General features: G+C 47.2%; 1 protein-coding gene across 1 annotated transcript in view; it reads left to right on the forward strand.

Annotated features, from left to right (window-relative positions):
- The window catches only part of DSCAM (DS cell adhesion molecule), a gene marked incomplete at its 5' end in the record, with an annotated part of 763,637 nt that overhangs the window by 664,413 nt on the left and 77,990 nt on the right, over positions 1-21,234 (forward strand). Inside the window, 3 exons of the mRNA XM_043595968.1 lie at positions 581-727; positions 6,653-6,808; positions 17,587-17,720. Coding sequence (XP_043451903.1) covers positions 581-727; positions 6,653-6,808; positions 17,587-17,720 — 437 coding nt within the window. The remainder of the gene's footprint in view (positions 1-580; positions 728-6,652; positions 6,809-17,586; positions 17,721-21,234) is intronic.

Genomic DNA, 21,234 nt, shown 5'->3' on the forward strand with positions numbered 1-21,234 from the left:
CAGACATCCTTCCGGCCTCTGTCTTAATCCATTCTCCCTCTATCCTCTGACAAAATACTATACTTTTGAAAGGGGAGGCTGGCCTGGGGGGAGGGGGACAGTGAATAAGCTATATGGCTGTATGTCTGCACTGTAGCACTTGCCAATAGCTAGGCTTCCAATTTACATGCCAGATGCAGCTAAATACAGAGGGTCACTTACAAGAGTGATGGGGAAATAAATCGGACAAGCTATGGTGTTTTACTCATGCAGTAATATCAGAAGCGTTCCCCATTCCCCAGTCCCAGTCCAGCCTCCTTCAAAGTGAAGCAATTAACTCAGAAAGGGAGACTATGGAAGTATGTTAGGACATAGACTCATATTATTTTACATAAACTCATATTTTACATTTTACGGAGTTATAATATTTGCATAGGGTAGTGGTACTCGGGGGTTTTTTTTTTTCCTTAATTTTGTGGACTGAGTGCGAAGTTTTTCTTTTCCTTGCACATTGCAGTGTTAAACTAATGTTGCTTATTCGGTATTGCTCTGCCAGTTAAACCTCCCACGGTTGTTACAGATTCTAATTGTTTAATTTCAGTGCCCAGTTACCCCCCTGAAAATGTCCAAGCCATAGCAACATCACCAGAAAGCATATCAATATCCTGGTCCACACTTTCCAAGGAAGCCTTGAATGGAATTCTCCAGGGGTTCAGAGTCATTTACTGGGCCAACCTGATGGACGGAGGTAAGAGGGCTAGAAGAGCTGTTGAGTTTGCCCCCAAAGGATGTGTGCTGGGATTAGCAGGCCCTCCTCCTAATGTGGGATACAGGCTACGGAGGGCCCGTCTTTATCAGGGGACACAGTCCGCTTTCCCCCTGTCGTCCTGTTCTTGCCTCTCCTCTTATGCTCTCACAGGTGTGCACAGCTGTTTAAAACATCATGTATCCTCAAAAAGTGATGTGAGGTAACGGAGTGGGTGGCATCTGGGAACTCTGGGCACGGATGCATTTTCCTAGATGAGTATCTATGCCAAGCCCCCGCCTCCACAAGCAGCACCAAGATGTTGATTTGTATCTAGAAAGTTCTATGTGACGTGTATCCTAAAAGGCTGACCTCTTCCAAATTCCCAATAGAGCTCAGCAGGGAAACTTCTTAAGTGCCTGTAGCTGACCCAGGAGAGGGCTCGGGAGGAATGCCGGAATATTCCTCACGAGGAGCCATTTAATCCCAAACCTCCTTCTGTCTTTTTCCCCTTCCCCTTCCCCACCTCCCGTTTCTCTTCTGTCGTTCTTCTTGTTTCTCTGCGTTTGTTTTTATTTTTCTTCCAAGTTACAGGACAAAATCCTTCTGTTGGTTTGGGCAAGACTCTGAATGAGAGCCTGCTCAGATAGAGACGAGGTTGGGCCCAGAACTTTCTTGGGGAGAGTACCTCTCGGTGTGCCTGCTTTCAGAGGGTGGGTGTCGCTGAACCAGACTGAGCGCCTCTCCGTGAGCGGGATAGACACACACCCGTACCACAGCCCTCACGGGGAAGCTACTAAGGCCTGCATCCCAAGACCGTGTGGCCCACGCTCCCACCCTCCCCTTCAGTCCAGTCTCAGCCTCCTCCTGCACCTCCCGTCCCAGGGCAGGGGGGTGCCTCTCCCCTTGTGTGGGGCTTCTTTGAACCCCTCTGACTGCATGTGGCCTCCTGGTGCATGCTTGCCTCTGAGTTTGGGCAAACACAGCCAGAGCCCCCAGATATATCTCGAGTCTGCTCTGCCAAGCAGGTGGCTGTCCCCACCCAGTTAAACAGAGCACACAGGGCCTCAGAGGGCGCAGGGGGCTCTAATATTGATGCCACAGTACAGGAAGGAAGACATGTTAATAAATAAGCTAAGTAAATAGCAGTTTGGGGAGCCTTAGTTATTTATGTCTTCATCAGACCTGCTTCTCAGCACTCAGTAAGGATTCACCTGCTCCATCCGAGGCAGGCACACTGAGTATCTACTCTGTGCTGGCCTCGTGCTAGACCAGTGAGCCCAGAAGAATCTAGTGGGCATAGAACCACAAGCCCGGTAATGCACAGCCAACCTCCACAGCGGGACAGAACTACGTAAATGATTCTTTGACAACTTCACCCTCTTGTCCCCCAAAAGAGCTCTTTTAAAATCCCATAGAGGTAAAGTGTAGGGCAAAAATATTTGTAAAAAGCAACTATTTTGTTGACACAGTGTCATACTATATCATCGTATATTCTTGTTCTGGTTTCTCGTCCTCCTCTTGAATGACGTGAAGCTAGAACCCCTGAGCGCACTCCCCTAAAGGCAACGTGACACCGAAATGATTTTGTTGTTCTTCCTGTTGGAAATGTTTTCCAGAACCCGGTGGTGACGACTCATCCGTATTTTCACACATCGCTCCTATTCGCTAATATTGCCTATTAACACCTTAGCTCTACGAAGCGTAATGTGGTGAAGAGGGTTCTTTTGACTTGACGCTTCTAAGCGTTAAATACTTGAATATTCAAAAACATGAAAGGCTTTAAGTAAAGACTGCTTAGAAATGCATACGGTTCCTAAAGATACGTTGGCTCACGGTATTCAGATCAAAGCGATGTGCTTAATGCCTAATGTAGGAGTTCTACACTTAATCTCCGAAAGATGAGAAAGAAACCCTTAGAGACATAAACCTGCTACGAACACTCACTCCTTACCTGCTGCTTAAAGAAGTGACATTTATGAATTAGCAGGTGATTCCACGGGATCACTGATACTTCTGCAAAAACTTCTCAGGCTGCAGCCCGAGGCTCCCACGGACGTGAGACATCGTGACTGTGTAAAGGACTGGACCCACTCACCCACACCCCACAGCCACACTCGCACGCACCCCCCACACTCACGCACACAGACTCACACGCAGCCTCACACATATATCTACACACTCATAGGCACACACACTCGCAGACTGGGAGACGCAGGTTGTCACTACCACTGTGATTAGCAACTGCCCCGAATACTTTCAAATATGTACATCAGAAAAGCATTTGTTATTGTTAACGTGATCAGATAAAGCTGGTTAATATATCTGATAGGACAGGCGAGCCACACACCACGTTGGTGAAATTTCCGAGTGTCTTATCATCTGAAAGCTCAATACTTTGCAAGACCTCACAAAGCCGTTCACTGAGATTGCTAGAAAACTTGTGCACGCCGAAGTCCCGTTTCCGTCTGAATCCGAACCGCTTGTCGTCTCTTCCGTCTTTCCCCAAGACAGCACAGTGGATTCTGAAGCGAGGTGGCATTTAGGTGCCATCCGGCTGTTAGCGTCGATGGTGGGCCAGTTCACGGCACTTCAGAAACGTTATTCCCACCCCCGTTTTTTGTCTTAAAACCTTTGAGAACGAGGGAGGGCATCGATACATAAAACAGTTTGTTTTCCAACAGAAAGTGAAAAAAATGTTAGAGTAGAAATGATACCTCTAAATTCATTTCATGTATTTATTTCATGTTATTTTAGTCATGATTTCACCTGAGCGTTATTCTTCAGTTCCTGTTTGTTTTTTAATAACCTTACTGAGGCTGTGAAAGGTAGATGATAGAAATCCTCCTTAAGCCATAAAAAAAAGCACAAGGGCTCAAAAGAATGGCAAATGAAGCATGCCGTTTTGATTGGGCTTTTTGTCATAATTGTCCTCCTTAGTTCCTGCAGATCCACTAAAGATCAAGTGTCTGCCAGGCAGGACCATGCCCTTCCCCTTGGGGCAGCGAGAGTGAGGTGCACGTGTGGCACATATTAGGAAGGTCTGGGGGGTGATCTTGAACTGGGGTTCTGACCGCAGTCACATTCCTGGTTCATGAATAAATCAGTTCCTCAAAGCAGTATGAACCCCAATACGAGTAAACATCCAAGTGTTCATTCTGCTCTGTCTCATGCTTCTTGAGCAGATGGAATTCTTCTGTTTTAACTATTGCTTGAAAAAGATGGGGGCGACCCCCTCCACCTTTTCCTTCTTAGCCGCCCTCTTCCCCATCACTGTCTCTCATCCAGGAGCCGCACTGATGAATCAGCACCTCTGTCTCTCGCCGCAAATGCCTGCAGCCTACTTTCTCCACCAGGGAGAGACTCCCGGGTCCTTCTTAAAGATAACAGTTGCAAAAAAACAAAAGGAAAAACCCAGAGACCCCAGAGGTTAAATAATTTAGACAAGGTCTCATAACTGGCTGCTGGCACGCAGCCCTGTGAAACCCCATTTTCCTGGTGTGCGTGTGTGTGTGTGTGTGTGTGTGTGTGAGACAGAGAGAGAGAGAGAGATCTTTGGCACAGCATAGAAATTCCTAAATCTGAAAAGATCTTGATGACATCTATACTTAATGTTTTTCCCATTAGCATTGAAGTGTTTATCCTCATCCTACTGACCCCTATTAGATATGTTTAGGAAAATGAACGTTGCAAGTGCATAGGACAGTACGAAGAGCCATGGTGGTCGCCAGGCAGAACCTTCCTTCGGGGGGAGACTTCCTCACCCTTCTGGCCTGACAGTTGTCCACTCTCTGAATGTGCAGCGACCCCACACACGAGCAAGTATCTTTTTACCTTTGTAAGCCATCTCTTGAGGCTTCCAAATCGTGGCCCCAAAAGGTCTGCATACACTGCTGACCTCCCCAGAAGACACCCGGCCAAAGACCCCTCCTGGGGACCCCCTTCCTTGCCCACTTTCTCCCCCAGGAAAGCGTCCTGCCGGAGAGCTGGCCCACAGTCTGCTCAAGGCGGTGACGGGCCTCTGGCTCCTATCCAGGTCTGCAGCTGGGTCTGTGACCCAACATCCCTCACATCCCCCACAGCCCTCCCCCCATGCAAAGGCCCCAGCACGTGCGTGACAAGCCTTGGCCACCCCATGACTATTTTAGATTCAGCTTTTCTCCTATGTCCAGCTCAACCTTGATCCTTTGGTGACAAACACCAAAGAGACAAGAAGACACTCTGTGGTCTTCATAATCACAGAATACGTGGCTGTTAATTACTAGGTGGCCTTCTGTGCAACGTGTGAGAAGGACAGGAGGGCGGGAAGAGAAATCCACGCTGGTGGAGAGCTCAATAATCTGACCGACATGATGTTTTTCACTGAGTGACCACCGCAGAGCACGGAGACCATGGTCTGTGGACCTGAGGCCGTGCACTGTGGCTCCACGGCCCATGCTCTCGGCCGCTCTGCTAGGCTCCGTGACCTTAGGCAAGGTACCTCCCTGCTGTGGTTTCCTCGCCTGTAACATGCAGGCCAATAACAGGATTGGTGTGCTGGCTAAATGAGTTAGCATCTGAAGCCAGAACAGCGCTGGCCCGTAAGTGGGTCCTACTGCTTGTCGACTGTAAGCACAGGTGCACAGGTGGCCTTGGCTACGGCCAGCCACCCAACGAACAGTCCCTCCTGGACCTGTGCTCTGCCAGTCCTCTTAGTAACTGGGGGGCCCAGGCTCGCAGGCAGTGCCCATCCTCCACAGCTGGCTGTGCCCGGGGGTGAGTGGTCCTCAAGCCTCTCTCTCCTGCACCAGCTGCTCCGTAGGTGGCTCATTTCAGAACCTAGAACACCCGTGGAGGTACTTAACACATCATTGTAAGTTTTCTCAAATTGCCCTGTCTGATACGCCTAAGAAGGGAGAGCAAAACGTTCCCTCTCTGAGTATTATTAGCTGATCCCACTCCAGAAAATGAAGCATTTTTAGCTGACGCCAAGTTTCTGACACATCAGCGTGTCACTTTGGCAAAGAAGCTCGGGGGGTGGGGGGCAGCGGCGGGGGTTCACTCCAGGGAAGAGGAGCCGTTTCCTGAGCCACCTCATCTCAGTTCAGACACCTGAGAAGTTAGGTACTTAAAAATACATGTACATTAAAGTACGATTTGTTTGTTTGTTAAACAAAAGACAAAACTCGACTTGCAGAAGTTTTTTTTAATGTATTTTTTAACTTTATTTATTTTGAGAGAGAGAGGGAGAGAGAGAATTCTCAAGCAGGTCCTGCACTGTCAGCACGGAGCCTGATGTGGGGATTCGATCTCAGAAACCGTGAGATCAGGGCCTGAGCCGAAACCAAGAGTCAGATGCTTAACAGATTGAGCACCCAAGCGCCCCTGACTTACAGAAGTTTTTTGATGAGCAGTTAGAAATGCACCTGCAGGGGGCGCCTGGGTGGCTGGGTCCGTTTAGCATCCAGCTCTTGGTTTCGGCTCAGGTCATGATCTTGCGGTTTCATGGGTTCGAGACCTACATCAGGCTCTGCGCTGGCAGCACAAAGCCTGCTTGGGAATCTCTCTCTCTCTGTCCCTCTTTCTCTGCCCCTCCCCAACTCGTGCTGTGTCTGTCTCTCTCAAAATAAGTAAATAAACTTAGCAGAGTGAGCCCTGTACAGCCCCAAGCTCCCCGGGTTGAGTGTGGGGGGCACGCTTGATTGGCTGCTGGCCCCGGCCGTCGGGTTGGGTGGTAACACTTGGAGTGACCTGCTCCGTTTTCCAGACTGATGTTCTGCCGTGTTCCGTGGTAGTTGCACATGAATGAGTATCGGTGCCGTGTGCAGGCTGTGCACGGTCCCTCTGAGCCATCTCAGGGTGTGGCAGCTAGAGGGGGAGCCCCAGGGCTGGCCAGTGAGCACGGCACGCCCACAGCCAGTCACCGGATCCTGTTCTCTTGTCCTCCAGAGCTGGGCGAGATTAAAAACGTCACCACGACGCAGCCTTCCCTAGAGCTGGACGGGCTGGAGAAATATACCAACTACAGCATCCAGGTGCTGGCCTTCACCCGTGCGGGGGACGGCGTCAGAAGTGAGCAGATCTTCACTCGGACCAAAGAGGATGGTAAGAGACGGGGCAGGTGTGGATGGGACTCCAGGGGACACATAGGGCCCCACAGAGTGACAGCATCCCGGGCAGAAGCCAGTGTTGGGAGGGCTGGGTCCTGCAGACCAGTGTTCCTCCATCGGCCTGGCCTTGACTTTGCTCTGGACAAACCTTTTGCTGCCCTGCCAGAATATTCCAGCTCAATTCAGACCATTGACTCCCTGTGTCGCCTTTGTTCGTTGTATCCTTTGTCCCTCTCCCCTATAGTTTTTCTTCTTTTTAAAATTTTTTGGCCAAGTATTATTTAAACAAAAATGCCTTTATCCCAGAGCTGTAAAACAGGTCGTACCTGTTTTGTGTCCCATCAGAATAATTTTAGTGATGCTTCAGCTATGAGTGTAGGCTCTGATTATTTCCATCCTTCCACTTGAAAATTATGTAATGGCCTAAGACCTATTATTCTGTGCCAGCTTTAGAATCACTTCAGAATAAATCCTTAATTTGAGATCTTCATATTAATCGTTTTGACTTCTTAGAAGAACTGATAATGATTTAGTAAAATTTTAAATCATGGCTCACTTCAGTTCAGACCATTAATTCTTGCTGTTCCACACCATCTGGACTTGGTTGTGTGACTCTTTCCCCAACCTACCAAAACTCTCTGGCAAGTGGTTTTTTCCTAAGTTTTTAAAAGTTTATTTATTTATTTTGAGAGAGAGAGAGAGCGCGTGTGGGAGGGTCAGAGAGAGAGGGAGAGAGAATCCCAAGCAGGGTCCGCACTGCCAGCATAGAGCCCGAGGCAGGGGCTCGAACTTGGCAAACCATGAGATCATGACCTGAGCCAAGATCAAAAAGCCAAAAGCTTAACCGATTGAGCCACCCAGGCGCCCCTTTGTATTATTTTAAGGGAAACCTGAGGGGCCATATCTGAGCCTGTCTGAAGAACAGCTGAAGTTGTGATAAATGTTACAGCAACAGTGAGAAAAGCAAGTCTCCACCTGGAGAAAGGAAAGAGCAAAACGGATGTCCAATGATACCCATGTGGGACTCTCCAGATGAGAGCGCAGAATTGTACCAGAGGTAGGGGCAGGATGAGGCACCGGTGCACCTACATTCCGTGCAGGTTTGGGCTCGCCGAACTGTTTTGTCTTCTTGCCAGGACTCTGCTCCCAGGAAGCCGGGCAGGGTGCAGGGGGGAGGTGTTACCCACATAGAACATGCAATATCAAACACACTGTGGTTCCATCCACATCCCTCCTGTGGAAGCCCCAGGCTCAGAGGCCTGGATGGACTCTTCCTTCAGCCTTTTCTGTCCCCTAACAAAGCTTCTCTGACACCCGCAGCATACTACCTCTCACCTTACTCTCTGCCCTCCTCTCCGCAAACCCAGCCCTTCTTCCCCCCAACTGGTCCCATCTATCTATGCTCACACATTATTTTCCCTGTCTCTGTCGCCCTTCTTGCTTAATTGGGGGCACACACAAATTCATCCTCATTAGCTGTAGCTTTTCTAGAATACACAGGCAGTTCTTTCCAGGAATGTGCAGGTGTCAGCCAATTCTGCCCAAGGAAATGGATTATTTAGGGCAATCCGAGGTCAGAATGAAATGCCATTAGAAAGTCACACATTAATGGAGAGATCTACAAAGCTATGTCCTAAGTGAAGGGGGTCATAATTTAATTTTTAGAAATGCGGTAGACAAAGAGCTGTGTCTAGAAGCTGGCTGTGCCACTTGCTGCCCAAGGGACTTCGGGCACCTTACCTCACCTTCTCTGAACTGCTGTACAAAATTGACATCATAATCAGACTGCACAGAGTTAAGATATAAAAAGTCAAGTGATGTCTGCAAACACCCAGCCTGACACATAGTGGGATGGTTCTGACACTAGATGTTTGATTATTTGATCTTCACTCCTTCGGAGTGGGGGCGGAACACTCTTTTGCCCTGCTAAGCAATAACACAAATGTCACTGGAATTATTATTTAAAGAGCAAATTGATCGGCAACACAAATTTTGACACCTGCATTTTTTAGACGAAGGTACAGAAATCCGTTAAGAAGGGAAGGCTCGCCACAGCTTTTTGACCGGTAATTTGGATCAATTTGTAATTAATTCTCCACTTTTAGAAATCATAGGGTTCTCTCTCAACACTTGACCCCGACACATAAGGTCTGATTTGTCATTCAGCCATTCTGTGCTTTTGTACCCAATGCTGATGGTATATGGAGGTGCCATTGATTGTAGAGGGCCCTGCCCTCCCCCAGGAAGGAGGTGAAGGACCCACTGGTCCAGGTGTACCTCCAGACAGAGATGCAAGCCCCGAATGTCAGTATTTACTCGGGATGAATCGCCAGCATTTTCAAAACAAAGCCCAGCGGAGATTCGGTAGCAATCGAGAAAAAGTGGTATAATAAGCTTATCTCCCGGATTCACATGAAACATTCACTAATTTAAAATGGTGAAGAACTGAGCTAGTCACCATGGTTAACTCAAGACCCAGCATAAATAGGCACTCGAGCAATTGATAGAACTGAATGCAAGTTGGTGTCTAATTGAAAGAAGCAACAAGGCTAATTACCATAGAAGGAATGCTTAATCAGATTGAGAATACACAACCTGTTTAAACTTGTGCTACAAAATCTTACAGTTTTGAAGTTTGGATTAACCTGCCAGGTTCAATTAAATTATGTAAGATTGTGGATAAAATTCCAGTAAAATAATAATTGCCAACATTCATTAAGTTCTTCCTCAGTAAGGCACTAATCTAGGCACAGAGTAAAGTTTCAGTGTTTGTTGATAGTCTCACAAGGAAAGAAATATTTATGCATTGAAAGCAAGCATTAAATTTGGTTCTCTCTGCCCAATTTCTTTCTTTTTTTTTAAGAGCTGTAGTATTTTTTGAGAGAGAGAAAGAGTGTGTGTGTGTGTGTGTGTGTGTGTGTGCGCACAAGCAGGGGAGGGACAGAGGAGGAAGGAGAGAGAATCCCAAGCAGATTCCACGCTTAGCACAGAGCCCTATACAGGGCTCAATCCCATGACCACAAGAGCATGACCTGCACCAAAGTAGAGTCAGACACTCAACAAACTGAGCTGCCCAGGCACCCTGGCCCAATACATTTCTTTTTTTTTTCTTTAAAATGTTTTTTTATTTATTACTTTTGAGAGAGAGAGAGAGAAAGCACGTGAGCAGGGAAGGGGCGGGGTGGGGGGGTGTACAGAGGATCCGAAGTGGGCTCTGTGCTGATAGCAGAGAGCCTGATGCAGGGCTCGAGCTCACAAACCGTGAGACCATGACCTGGCCAAAGCCAAACGCTTAACTGACTGAGCCACCCAGGTGCACCCCCCACCCATACATTTCTTAAATGAGGTCCCTAAACCCCCCGTGTCAGGAGGCCTAGAGTTTAAGTTGTGTCATTTGGTCACTGATTATCTTTTTTTTTTTTGATGTTTATTTATTTTTGAGAGAGAGAGAGAGACACTGAGTGTGAACAGGGGAGGGGCAGAGAGAGAGGGAGACACAGAATCCAAAGCAGGCTCCAGGCTCCGAGCTGTCAGCACAGAGCCCGACGCGGGGCTCGAACTCACTAACTGTGAGATCATGACCTGAGCTAAAGTCGGACGCTTAACCGACTAAGCCACCCAGGTGCCCCTCGGTCACGATCATCTTAAGGAGGAAAAATGTATCACTTGCTAATAAAACATACAAAAATAGGATAAAATAACTAAAAATAGATTAAATAAATCGAATCAAAAATTAGAACATTTTTTATTTATTTTTTTAACATTTATTTATTATTGAGAGACAGAGAGAGACAGAGCATGAGCATGATGGGGGGGCAGTGAGAGAGGGGAGGAGACGCAGAATCCAAAACAGGCTCCGGGCTCTGAGCTGTTAGCACAGAGCCCAACACGGGGCTCAAACTCACAAACCGCGAGATCATGACCTGAGCTGAAGTTGGACGCCTAACCCACTAAGCCACCCAGGCGCCCCTAAAAAATTAGAACATTTTAAAAAAAATTTTTTTTCAACGTTTTTTTATTTATTTTTGGGACAGAGAGAGACAGAGCATGAACGGGGGAGGGGCAGAGAGAGAGGAAGACACAGAATCGGAAACAGGCTCCAGGCTCTGAGCCATCAGCCCAGAGCCCGACTCGGGGCTCGAACTCAGGGACCGCGAGATCGTGACCTGGCTAAAGTCGGACGCTTAACCGACTGCGCCGCCCAGGCGCCCCAAAAAATTAGAACATTTTTTAAAAGTTTACTGCTGCCAGGGATAATTTGCAATTGAAGTGTTTGCTCAGAGAACAAGTTTCCAGTTTCTTCAGTAGTTGCTCGGCCTGTGTAAGGACTCTTGGGCCAGTAGACATATTCTTAAATCTGTGGACATATTCTTGGGTCCACAAACATATTCTTGGGCCCACAGACACCACCTCCTGGGGTCCGTGAAAATTGCTCAGGCTTCAGATTCTCTTTCCGGGACTGCTCAATCGATCAGAACTTGGACTTTCGTTATTCCGCAGGAACACAAAAGATGATTTGCTGATCTGGCTTTGTGTTTTTGAACACAGGACAACCAATTCTGAATTCTAAAGGGTTTGTGAAATCCTAATGCCATTTTATTTGCTGAGACTATAATCTGAGCAAAGCCGTGGGGAAAGAGAACACAAACAAAACACAATCTATTAATTTTCCAATTGTTATTTTTATTCTGCAGGCATCAGGTAGTTTCCACCCTGATCCTTTTCTGCAAAAGTAAACACTGTGTGTGTGTTTAAGTTCAAATATTTACTGAGTACATTACTAATGCACATTACTCTGTAAATCATTTTCTATGCGAAGGAGGCCGGCGGGAGGTGCAATATGTGATCTTTGCTCTCCCGCCTCTTGACTAGCAATCTCTTTGAGGGGGACCATCTGAAAACAGAGCCAAGAGTGGGTGAAGAATAAACAGACATCAGGCTGTCTCTGAATCCTCAGGGCCCCCCCATCTTGAGCCCTACGTTCTCTTGGAGGCATAGATCATACATGCTCAGGTGATCATGTGACCACCCCTCAGCGTATCTTAAAAGCGATGGACTTTGAGGGCGTGTGTCTGGTCTGTTTGCTGATGCACCAGAGGCGGCGCGCCCCAGTAGACAGGTATTGAGCGCACGGCAGTGCTGGGCTCTGTGCAGTAGCAGGGACAGCAACAGCACGACAGGCCAGGGCGTCCCAGAAGGCCTCCCACCGTGAGGATGTCAGAGCTCCCTCCAATGGCGTGCTTCTCATGCGGGTTCCTGTGACCTCCCTGGGCTCCTGGGTGGGCCCCTGAGGTGCCCAGTGGGGGGCTCCACACTGCACGCTCTGCTTCAGGAAGAGCCACTCCTGTGCTGCGTATTGGTTCCCCCACACGACGCCACCGTAGTTAAAAGATTTTGTCTACTTTGAAGAATGTTTAGGAAATATCGCTCTTGTAGGAGCAAAGGCCAGAAATATTGGCGTCTTGTGGAAATGGGAATGGAAGCGCGACGTGTGCCTTGCATGCCCATGATGACAGCCACAGTTGTAGGTGGTTCCATCCAGCACCAAGCCGTCTGCACGTGGCTCAGGGGGGCCTCTGTGGGGTGTTGGGCTCAGGTGGGTCTGGCTACCGTGGTGGATCACATACGCAGCAGGCTATCTCACACACACACACACACACACACACCTGCCGAAACCTGATCAGCAAAACCAGAGAAGTGATCGTGACGTTAACTGAAGTATCTGTGTGTGTACCTATACTTCAAACCAAGGCAATCATCTTTCAAAGCACTGACTTTGAGGCTTTACATTAAGATACATCATTAAAAGGCCCTAACTGAGTGGATTCATTTTCTGTGGTGTATAATGCATCACCTGAAACCTAATACTTAAAATGGCACAAATTTGTTGTCTCACCATTTCCTTGGGTTAGGGGTCCAGGTGCCGGTCAGCTGGGTCCCTGGCTCAGGGCCTCATAGGCTGAAATCGAGCTGTTGGCTGGGGCTGTGAACTCATCTGAGGTCAGGTCCCCCCTGCCCAAACTCACCGGTTGTTGTCAGCGTCTGGTTCCTTGTGGGCGTGGGGCTGGGACCATCTCCACAGCTCCCAGAGGCCACCTACTGTTCCCTGTCTTATGGCCCCTCCACAGCAAGACAGTTTGCTTCCTCAAGACCAATGAGAGAGCATCTCTAATGCTTTAAATCTCTCTGACTTCTTCCATCTCTGACATCTAGACCCTCTTGTAAGGGGCTTCTCTGATTAGGTCAGGCCCACCTAGAATGCTCTCCTCTTGGTTAACTTAAAGTCAGCTGGTTAGGACATTAATTATATACGCAAAATCCCTTCACCTTTGTTACGTGACATAACCTGGTCATGGGAGTAATCCAACCATCATAGCGACAGGTACTACCCACATTCAAGGGAAAGAAACTATCCAGATATTTATATCAAATGATAAAAATCTTGGACACCATCTTAGAATTCTTCCTACCACCCAATCGCTAGTGGAATCACTTTTCTATACACTTAGAATATCTGCATTGAGGGTTAGTATGTTCCAGATACTGGCCCAGGCACTAGAGATACAGCAGAGAACAGGGTGGGCGTGGCAGGGCTTGCAGGCTGGTGGAAGAGACTTAAGTGGATTCTGACATGTTCCATGAAGGAGAAGGGTCTTAAGAGAAAACACAAGAGCCCTGGCTTTATCTAGGCTAGTGGTCAGAAAAGGTTTTCTCAAGGAAGTAATGTTTAGTAGAACCTGATAGAGGAGTAAGAGTTGCCAAGATAAGAAAAAAAAAGAGAGAGTGGGAAAAGATTTCAGACAGAAGGAACCCAAGATCCTAGATCATCATGTGTCAACGTCCTGGGATGGGCTAAGAATGCCACTTCCAGTGTTGCAGAACAACACTAAGCCATAGGGACAGCTCAACTACTGACCACGTCCACATGGAGGTCTAAGAAGCTCTCCAACCTTACACATCCTCTGGGAGGGATAAGAGAGAATTCTAGGTTCTGGCTTTTGCAACCAAGAAGATAGCTGTGCCATTTCTTGCAATGGGGTACAGGAGGAAGGGAGGTTTGGAAGGGAAGATGCTGATCCTGGTTTGGGACATGGTGTATCTAAGATACCTATGAATCAGATTGGAGATGTCAGTGGCAAGTGGGTATGTGAGCTCTAAGAGCTTCCGCAATACAGAAAAGAGGTGTAGGCAGATTGGAAGAATATAGAAGAAACGGTTCTCCGGACCTGTGTTCTTTACTTCAACCAATTAAATCTGAAGTCAGAAATTCACTCAACAGTGTCTAGGAATTCGTGAAAACTGCCTAAGCTTGCCTGTATTACACACACACACACACAGAAAGCAGATTACCAAAATGTGTTCTGATGACTAAGAATGTTTTAGGAAAATATGTCCCAGACAGACCATCCTACACCATCTCCGTTTTCTGCAACTCTCAACATCTGGTGTTTATAGTTCAACACTGGGTCACAAAGTAAAACCCAGGATCCTTTAGTGATGCACAATGTAAGGAAATGATGATTGCCATTACGAATGATAGCTAGAATTTATTTGGTGCCTGCTGAATGCAAAACTCCATCTAAATTCTTTAGATGAATTATCTTTTGTAATCCTAGCAATAAAACTGTAAATAGGTACAATTATTGGTCTAGCTTCATAGAGGAGGAGACTAAGGCTTGTTGGAGAAGTTAATGAATTTGCCCAGGACATGGACCTAAGTGTTGGAGCTGAACAAAAGCCCTCGGTGGGGCTACAGGGCTCACACCTTGAACCATTGTGGGATAATCCAAACCAGAACTACAATTTACATTCTAACTCTTAAGATAGTGGCTCAGCGATGCAGAAAACTTTTCCAGAATGTCTTGTTCCTCAAAGTTTCTATGTAGCTATTCCTCTGTGGTATAAAATTCTAATAACCCTAGAAAAAAAGATTGCACGAGATAGATCATGCATCATCAAGTGTATGAGGAGTCAGATAGGGATTTACATGGTAAATGCCCTTTGATATAATCGAGACAAGTCAATGGAAATAATCAAATAGAGGAAGGAGTGTAAAGTGGCCAACAGATATACCTTAAACATTCTATTTTAACTCAAAGCAGACAATACAGATTGATTCTCTAATCATTCTTTAATTAAATAATATGGTCTAATTTCTATTAAGTTTTGGATGAAGAGATTAGAAGTCTATGTCATTGTTTCCATAAACTGTTTTCATCATGGATCATCTGCCATTTCCAGTTTAAGTTCTCTGAGAGTAGAGTAAGGCATGATGCCGTTTGCCAACAACTTATGCTTGATTTTTTTAAATCTGTTTGTCTTGATATTTGCTACGTGTGTCATCTTTTTCAAGGGTCTTGGCCCAAACCTAGCCGAACCTTCTTTTTTTAACTTACCTTTAAGAAAGCTTTTCCAAAGAAGTCCCATTAATTGTCACGGAAACAGCTTTATTTGGCACTCCTATTTCATTGGTTTGGATAATGAATTAAATTACATTACCACGACAGGTTTAATTGTCACAAACAAGGTAGAAACAAATATGGCTGACTTCTGTCGAGCAGCCACTCAAGTGGTTGTTGCCCAAGCCCTTGGGCTTCTAGAAAGAAGCTGGCCAGAGGGAATGTTGGGTATGGTGAATGCCAGCCAGGTGGTTGCTTTACAGAAGGAATGGAGTGTGTTGGAGAATCTGGGGCACCCGTTAGGATGAAAATGTCAAACAAATGTCCACTCTACACTTGGTGTTCAGGAGGAGCCCTTGTGGGTCTCAACCAGGTTGTGGATTTGGGGGTGTCTTGGCTGTTCCCCTCACCAATAGGAAACCTAAGCACAAGTGCCCTCCATACTCAGCACAACAGTGCCTTGTTCCCAAAGACTTAGTAATCCTGGTGTCATCACTTACTTGTGTCCTCTTTTCTAGACCCTCTGCCACCAACAGGATGTGTCAAAACCTGATCCCAAGATTTTATATTTTCAAGTGGTGGTGATGTCACACCCACATTAGCTCTCATGGTGATTGCTGGTTTTGTTCTTTTGACCTTAAAGAGTCAAGACGACAATCATGAGACACATAGTCAACTCCACAAATATTTAGTGAGCAGTCATGTTGTTACTGGAGCAGGAAGAGACTCAAAGATTCCTCCAGGGGCTCACAAGGGATGTATATCGGTTGGAATTTCAAGACCTCCATCAAGGTGGGAACCACCCTCCAGGTGGACAGTTAGACCAACGAGGAACAAAGCAAGATCCTTAAGGCTTATCCCATAGCAATTTTTAATGCTCTTTTCTCTTCTCCCCATGTCTTGTCCACCTCACTCCATCCTCCCCCTTCTACCTGGAAAACAGAAAGATGGGGGGAAGGAATACGTGCATTTGATCTCATTGACAAATTATGCTTAATATTGTTAGCACCATTTCCTTCTTTCTTAGATGGCTTACAGAAGGGTATCTCTTGTCTATACAAATGTGAATCTTTGACACAAAAATCCATCCTCGTAAAAAAGTGTTTCTGTACCTCCCCTGAGCCAAAAGAGATGTCATTACAAAGTGTTTTGGGCAAGGAAGAGTGGTCCCTAAAGACCAAGATACTTTGCCCTCATTCGTCTCTAACTCAGGAGGCAAGATGTACGTCCCCAGCCTGTTCAAAGCCAAACACTATAGCAGCACAAGAAACTAAATTCTCCAGCTGTTCAGAGGCAGGAACTCACAAGGGACTGAAATGGGTAAAGAAGGCTCCCAGGAAGTCAGGGACTTGAACTGAATGTATTAGTTCTGTTGAAGCAACAGTTATTCATGGCACTTGTTAAAGAGCAGCAGCAGGCACACTTCTCAGGGGCACTGCTGTGACGTGAATATGTGGGGTCGACCTCAGTGGGAGTTTGTGGCAGGGGAGAGAGGCCGGGCTCGACTTCACGTACAAGTGGGAATTTACAGCCAAGGAGTGGAGGGGAAGGATGGGGCTGTGGGTGGAGAATTACTGATAGGAGACCTTGGGGGTAAGGGTATTCTGACTAGAGTGATCAAACAGGACTCTGGTTGAAGGCACGCAAGGATGATGGGATAGTACCTGGGTGTGGAAGAGAATGAAGTCTTTGATCATGTATCAAGTGATCCGATATTGAGGGGATTCTGGCTGAACTGACCGAGCAGCGTTCTTGCTAAAATTAGGCCATTAGAGGACATGCCCTTGGACAGGGTTCGTGTGGAGCACGGGTCACTCGTCAAAGAGAGGCTCTGTCAGCTCCTAGGGCTGCTGGCGTAGGGCCCCGCAGAGGGAGGCCTTCAACACCAGAAATGGGTTGTCCCATGGTTTTTGGAGGCCAGGAAATCCAAAATCAAGGTGTGGGCCAGGTGGGCTCCCTCTGAGGGCTATGAGGGAGAGTCTGTTCCAGGCTTCCGCCCTTGGCTTTTAGGGGGCCATTCGCCCCTCGTGTCCTCACATGGTCTTCTCTCTGTATATGTCTTTGTGCCCACATTTCCCTTTTTTCCTAAGGACACCAGTCACATGAGATTAGCGCCACCCTAGTGACCACAGTTTCACTTGGTCATCTCTGTGGAGACCCCTTCTCCAAGTCAGGTCACATTCTGAGCTTCTGGGGGCTGGGGCTTCACCACGTGGATTCCGAGGGGACGCGGTTGAGCCCACAGCACTGACCCCTGAGGAGGTGGCCAGAGAGAGGGGCCAGGCCTAGCCGGAGCGGGGGTTGTGTTGGGCAGCGTGGGCCAGAGCGCCTGGTCGGAAGCCCCATCGCTGTGACTAAATGCCCGGCTCTTCAGTTCCAGGTCCTCCTGCGGGAGTGAAGGCAGCGGCGGCCTCAGCCTCCATGGTCTTTGTGTCCTGGCTTCCCCCTCTCAAGCTGAACGGCATCATCCGAAAGTACACTGTATTCTGCTCCCACCCCTATCCCACAGTAAGTTGGTAAATAACCAAGTGCCTTTCAAGCACCTTCCAGAAAACGAGCTGTGAGTGCTCCTTTGGGACACGTTCATACCTTTGTTTCCCACCTACTTGGGTCTTTCCAGTGGTTTTATTCGCCACCCCCCCACCCCCCGCTGTTGTCTCTACCACAAAGCAACATCCTCATTTACACCTCACTTGAAAATACACATCTGAATCATTATAAGGGACACAGTCATCTAGAAGTATTGTTCAGTTGGTGACTTCCCACAACACCGCCAGCCGGCTTCTCAAAATCAAAACCCAGAGGTCTGAATTGTGCCTTAATTGGTAGTCAGTGGACAACGCTTATTGGTTTTGCTCTTGGACGCGTCATTCTGTGCCTGCCAGGCCCTCCCTGCCTCCCCCCCCCTTCCCTCTGACCTCCCTCCTGTGCCCCCAACTCCCACCCCATCTTCCTGCCAGGTCCCGTCCCCCACTAAGAGAAGCAGGCAAGCCACTGTCGGGCCAGAAACGAGGGCCTGTGCTGAGGATCTGTGACCCCGACAATCGCATAGCCCACCTCATTCACTGAGACAGAGTTAAAAGAGTTCGTGTAATTAATACTTCAACGTTCTATATTTATTACCATTAATATTATTACTACCGGGTCATAATTATAGAGCTAAACTGTTTCTTAGACCAGCTACAAAAGCATGTCGAAAAGGGAAATTTTAGAGGAAAGAAAGCCAGAGTAGGACCACAAAATTCATGCTATCTTCACAGGAATATTTACGGCATTTTCTGGGGTTGGCACCACGTGACCTGTCTTTCTGTCCTCCTGCTGGGGTATATAGAAGGAGACCTGTATCGTCAGTCAGTGTTTGTGGAGTGAATACACAGATTAATTTTGGTTTTTATTGTGATAAAATACCGTAACGCAGAATTTGCCATCCGAATCACTTCTAAGTGTCCAGGTCAGTGGCATTAGGTATATTCACATGGTTGTGAAGCATCATCCGCCTCTAGAACGTCTCTGTCTCCCCAAACTGAAGCTCTGTCCCCGTGAAACACTGACTCCCCGTTCCCAACTCCTTCCGGCCCTGTCACCTGTCATTCCGCTTTCTGCCTCTGTGACTTTGGCTACTCTAGGGACCCCACGTAAGTGGAATCGTACAGTATTTGTCTTTTTGTGACTCGCGTGTTGCACCTGTATGATGTGCTCAACGGTCATCTTGTAGCAGCTATCAGAATGACCTTCTTTTTATTTAATGTTTTATTTATATTTGAGAGAGAGACAGAGCGCTAGTGGGGAAGGGGCAGAGAGAGACAGAGACAAAATCTGAAGCAGGCTCCGGGCTCTGAGCTGGCAGCACAGAGCCTGAGGTGGGGCTCGAACTCACGAACCGTGAACTCATGACCTGAGCTGAAATCAGACACTTAACTGACTGAGCCACCCAGGCGCCCCAGAATGTCCTTTTTTAAGGCTGAATAATATTCTCGAGCTGATTTATTCATTAATTCTGTAATTCACATGCTGCATTTTCCTAAGTCTAGAATCTGCAGGGGACCCCACACGCCCCAGACGGTGAGCATGGTTGACAGCAGAGAGACGGGGAGAGCGTGTGTTCAGCTCATGTCAACAGCAGCACCTCCAGAGCTGGAGTAAAGATTTAAATGTAAATGGTCAGAGTTGCGCTCCAGAACGTTCTTGTGGGTTCCTTCTTCGGTTTCAAATATGCTGTTAATTCTCCCCTGCTGAATTCTGTCAGTCAAAGTGCAGAGGCACAGAGCGGTGTGGTGCTGAGGCGAAACGCCAGGAAATCATGTTCTGGGACTCCTGAACTCAGGGCTCACGGAGGACCCCTGGGCAGGCCCTGGTTCTGTCTTCAGCCCCAACGTATAACCGTGCGCCAAAGAGAGACAAAATCTTGCGAAAATAACGAATACCTATGTTCCACTGGAATTTGAAATGCTTCTTTATTTTTGTTCACTCATTCCTTCATCTGTTTGCTGTAGGACTCACATTTGCTGTTCTGATTCCACCAAGCTAGGAAAAGAGTTCAGGGTACCCAGAACACCCTCAATCTGCTCTTTATCTCTAAACTAAAACCCCAGCCTGGCTTACTTGACTTTAGTCCTGATGGACCGATGCTTGGATGAGATAGCCCCACAGGTGGCCGCTTTGGGCCATGTTAGTCTTTGTCCCCCCAGCCTGTGGATTTCACACAATAAAATAGGAAGAGTCACAAATCCTAAAAACATGAGCCAACTGTCTATAAGAAAGAGTAGAAAAGATTTGCCCAAGGATTCCCACCATCTCTCCACGCACACCACAATAGGATTCAACCACCCAGTACCTTCCCAACAAGACCCTTCTGAAAACAACAATCGTAAGATCGAACTAACCAGAAAAGATGGGAATTAACAGCCAAATTTCTCACCTCCTTCATGTCTGACTGCCACTCACCGGGTGTCTCTGTGCTGCCTTTGACTCTATTATAAAGCACTGTAGATCTAGAAATATGATCGTTACAAAGCACTGTGGTCTTCTGGGTAGTGTCGTGTAAGTTTGGCAAAGAGGGTCCAGAATCCCAAGCTGTGTGCAGTAAAGTGGAGGGAACCAGAATCAGGCTGAGTCCATCTCTAGAGTCACATGGCTGCTTATCCACGTCAAACATCATTTAAGACCCCAGGGCCTAGTTTTTTCTTTAATAGACTTTATTTTTAAAGCACTTTTAGGGTGACAGAAAAACCAAGTGGGAGGTACAGACATTTTCCCCTAGGAGACCTATTTTTAAAATAAAATAATACCATTATAAGTGAAGACCAGAGAGAACTAATACATTTCTCTTAGGAAGGAAACATTGGAAAATCTCACCCATTGCTTTGTGGAGCTTTCTTTCACATGGAATTAGTAAGAGCGTACAAATTGCTGGAAAGAAGGGTTTTTGTTCCATCTTGGGTTTCTGGAATTTGACTCTAAGTTAGAAGAAGGGATGGGATGACGTTTTGTGAGGCTTTCACATTTCCGCCCATGTGTCAGAATGAACACCAGAGGGCAGTGCTAGCTGCGTATGATATTCTTGCTCGGCCGAGTATTTCTTTTCTTTGAAATGATTTCACAGTGGAATGTAGAACATGGCAGGATAAATGAGGACACAGCACAGCCTGTAATTTAATCTTCTTTAGAGGAGTCCCTCGGCTGACTTGCCCGCTGATGTAAATTTCCTCTTAAGACCCCCAGTGAATGGACCTTGTTACAAGACCCACGCTCTTCTCTCTAATGGGTAAAGCCCATTGTCTAAGAATAGACGCTGGTTTCACTGCGTTCTCTTGGGTTAGCCTAGTAAAAGGTGTTGGGATTTGAAACTTTGTGTGGCCAGATAAGAAAGTGTAAATGCATCTAAAGTCTGGTGGCGCTAGGTAAACGCAGAGTCTCCCGGTGCCGGACCAGCAGATGCACGGAGACATTAACCGCCCCAGGCAGAGATTCGAGCAGCAAAACTCAAAGTTCATTTGCTTCAAGGAACTCAGGCGTATAATTT

This window comes from Prionailurus bengalensis, chromosome C2 (genome assembly GCF_016509475.1).
Source record: "Prionailurus bengalensis isolate Pbe53 chromosome C2, Fcat_Pben_1.1_paternal_pri, whole genome shotgun sequence".
Taxonomy (NCBI): domain Eukaryota; kingdom Metazoa; phylum Chordata; class Mammalia; order Carnivora; family Felidae; genus Prionailurus; species Prionailurus bengalensis.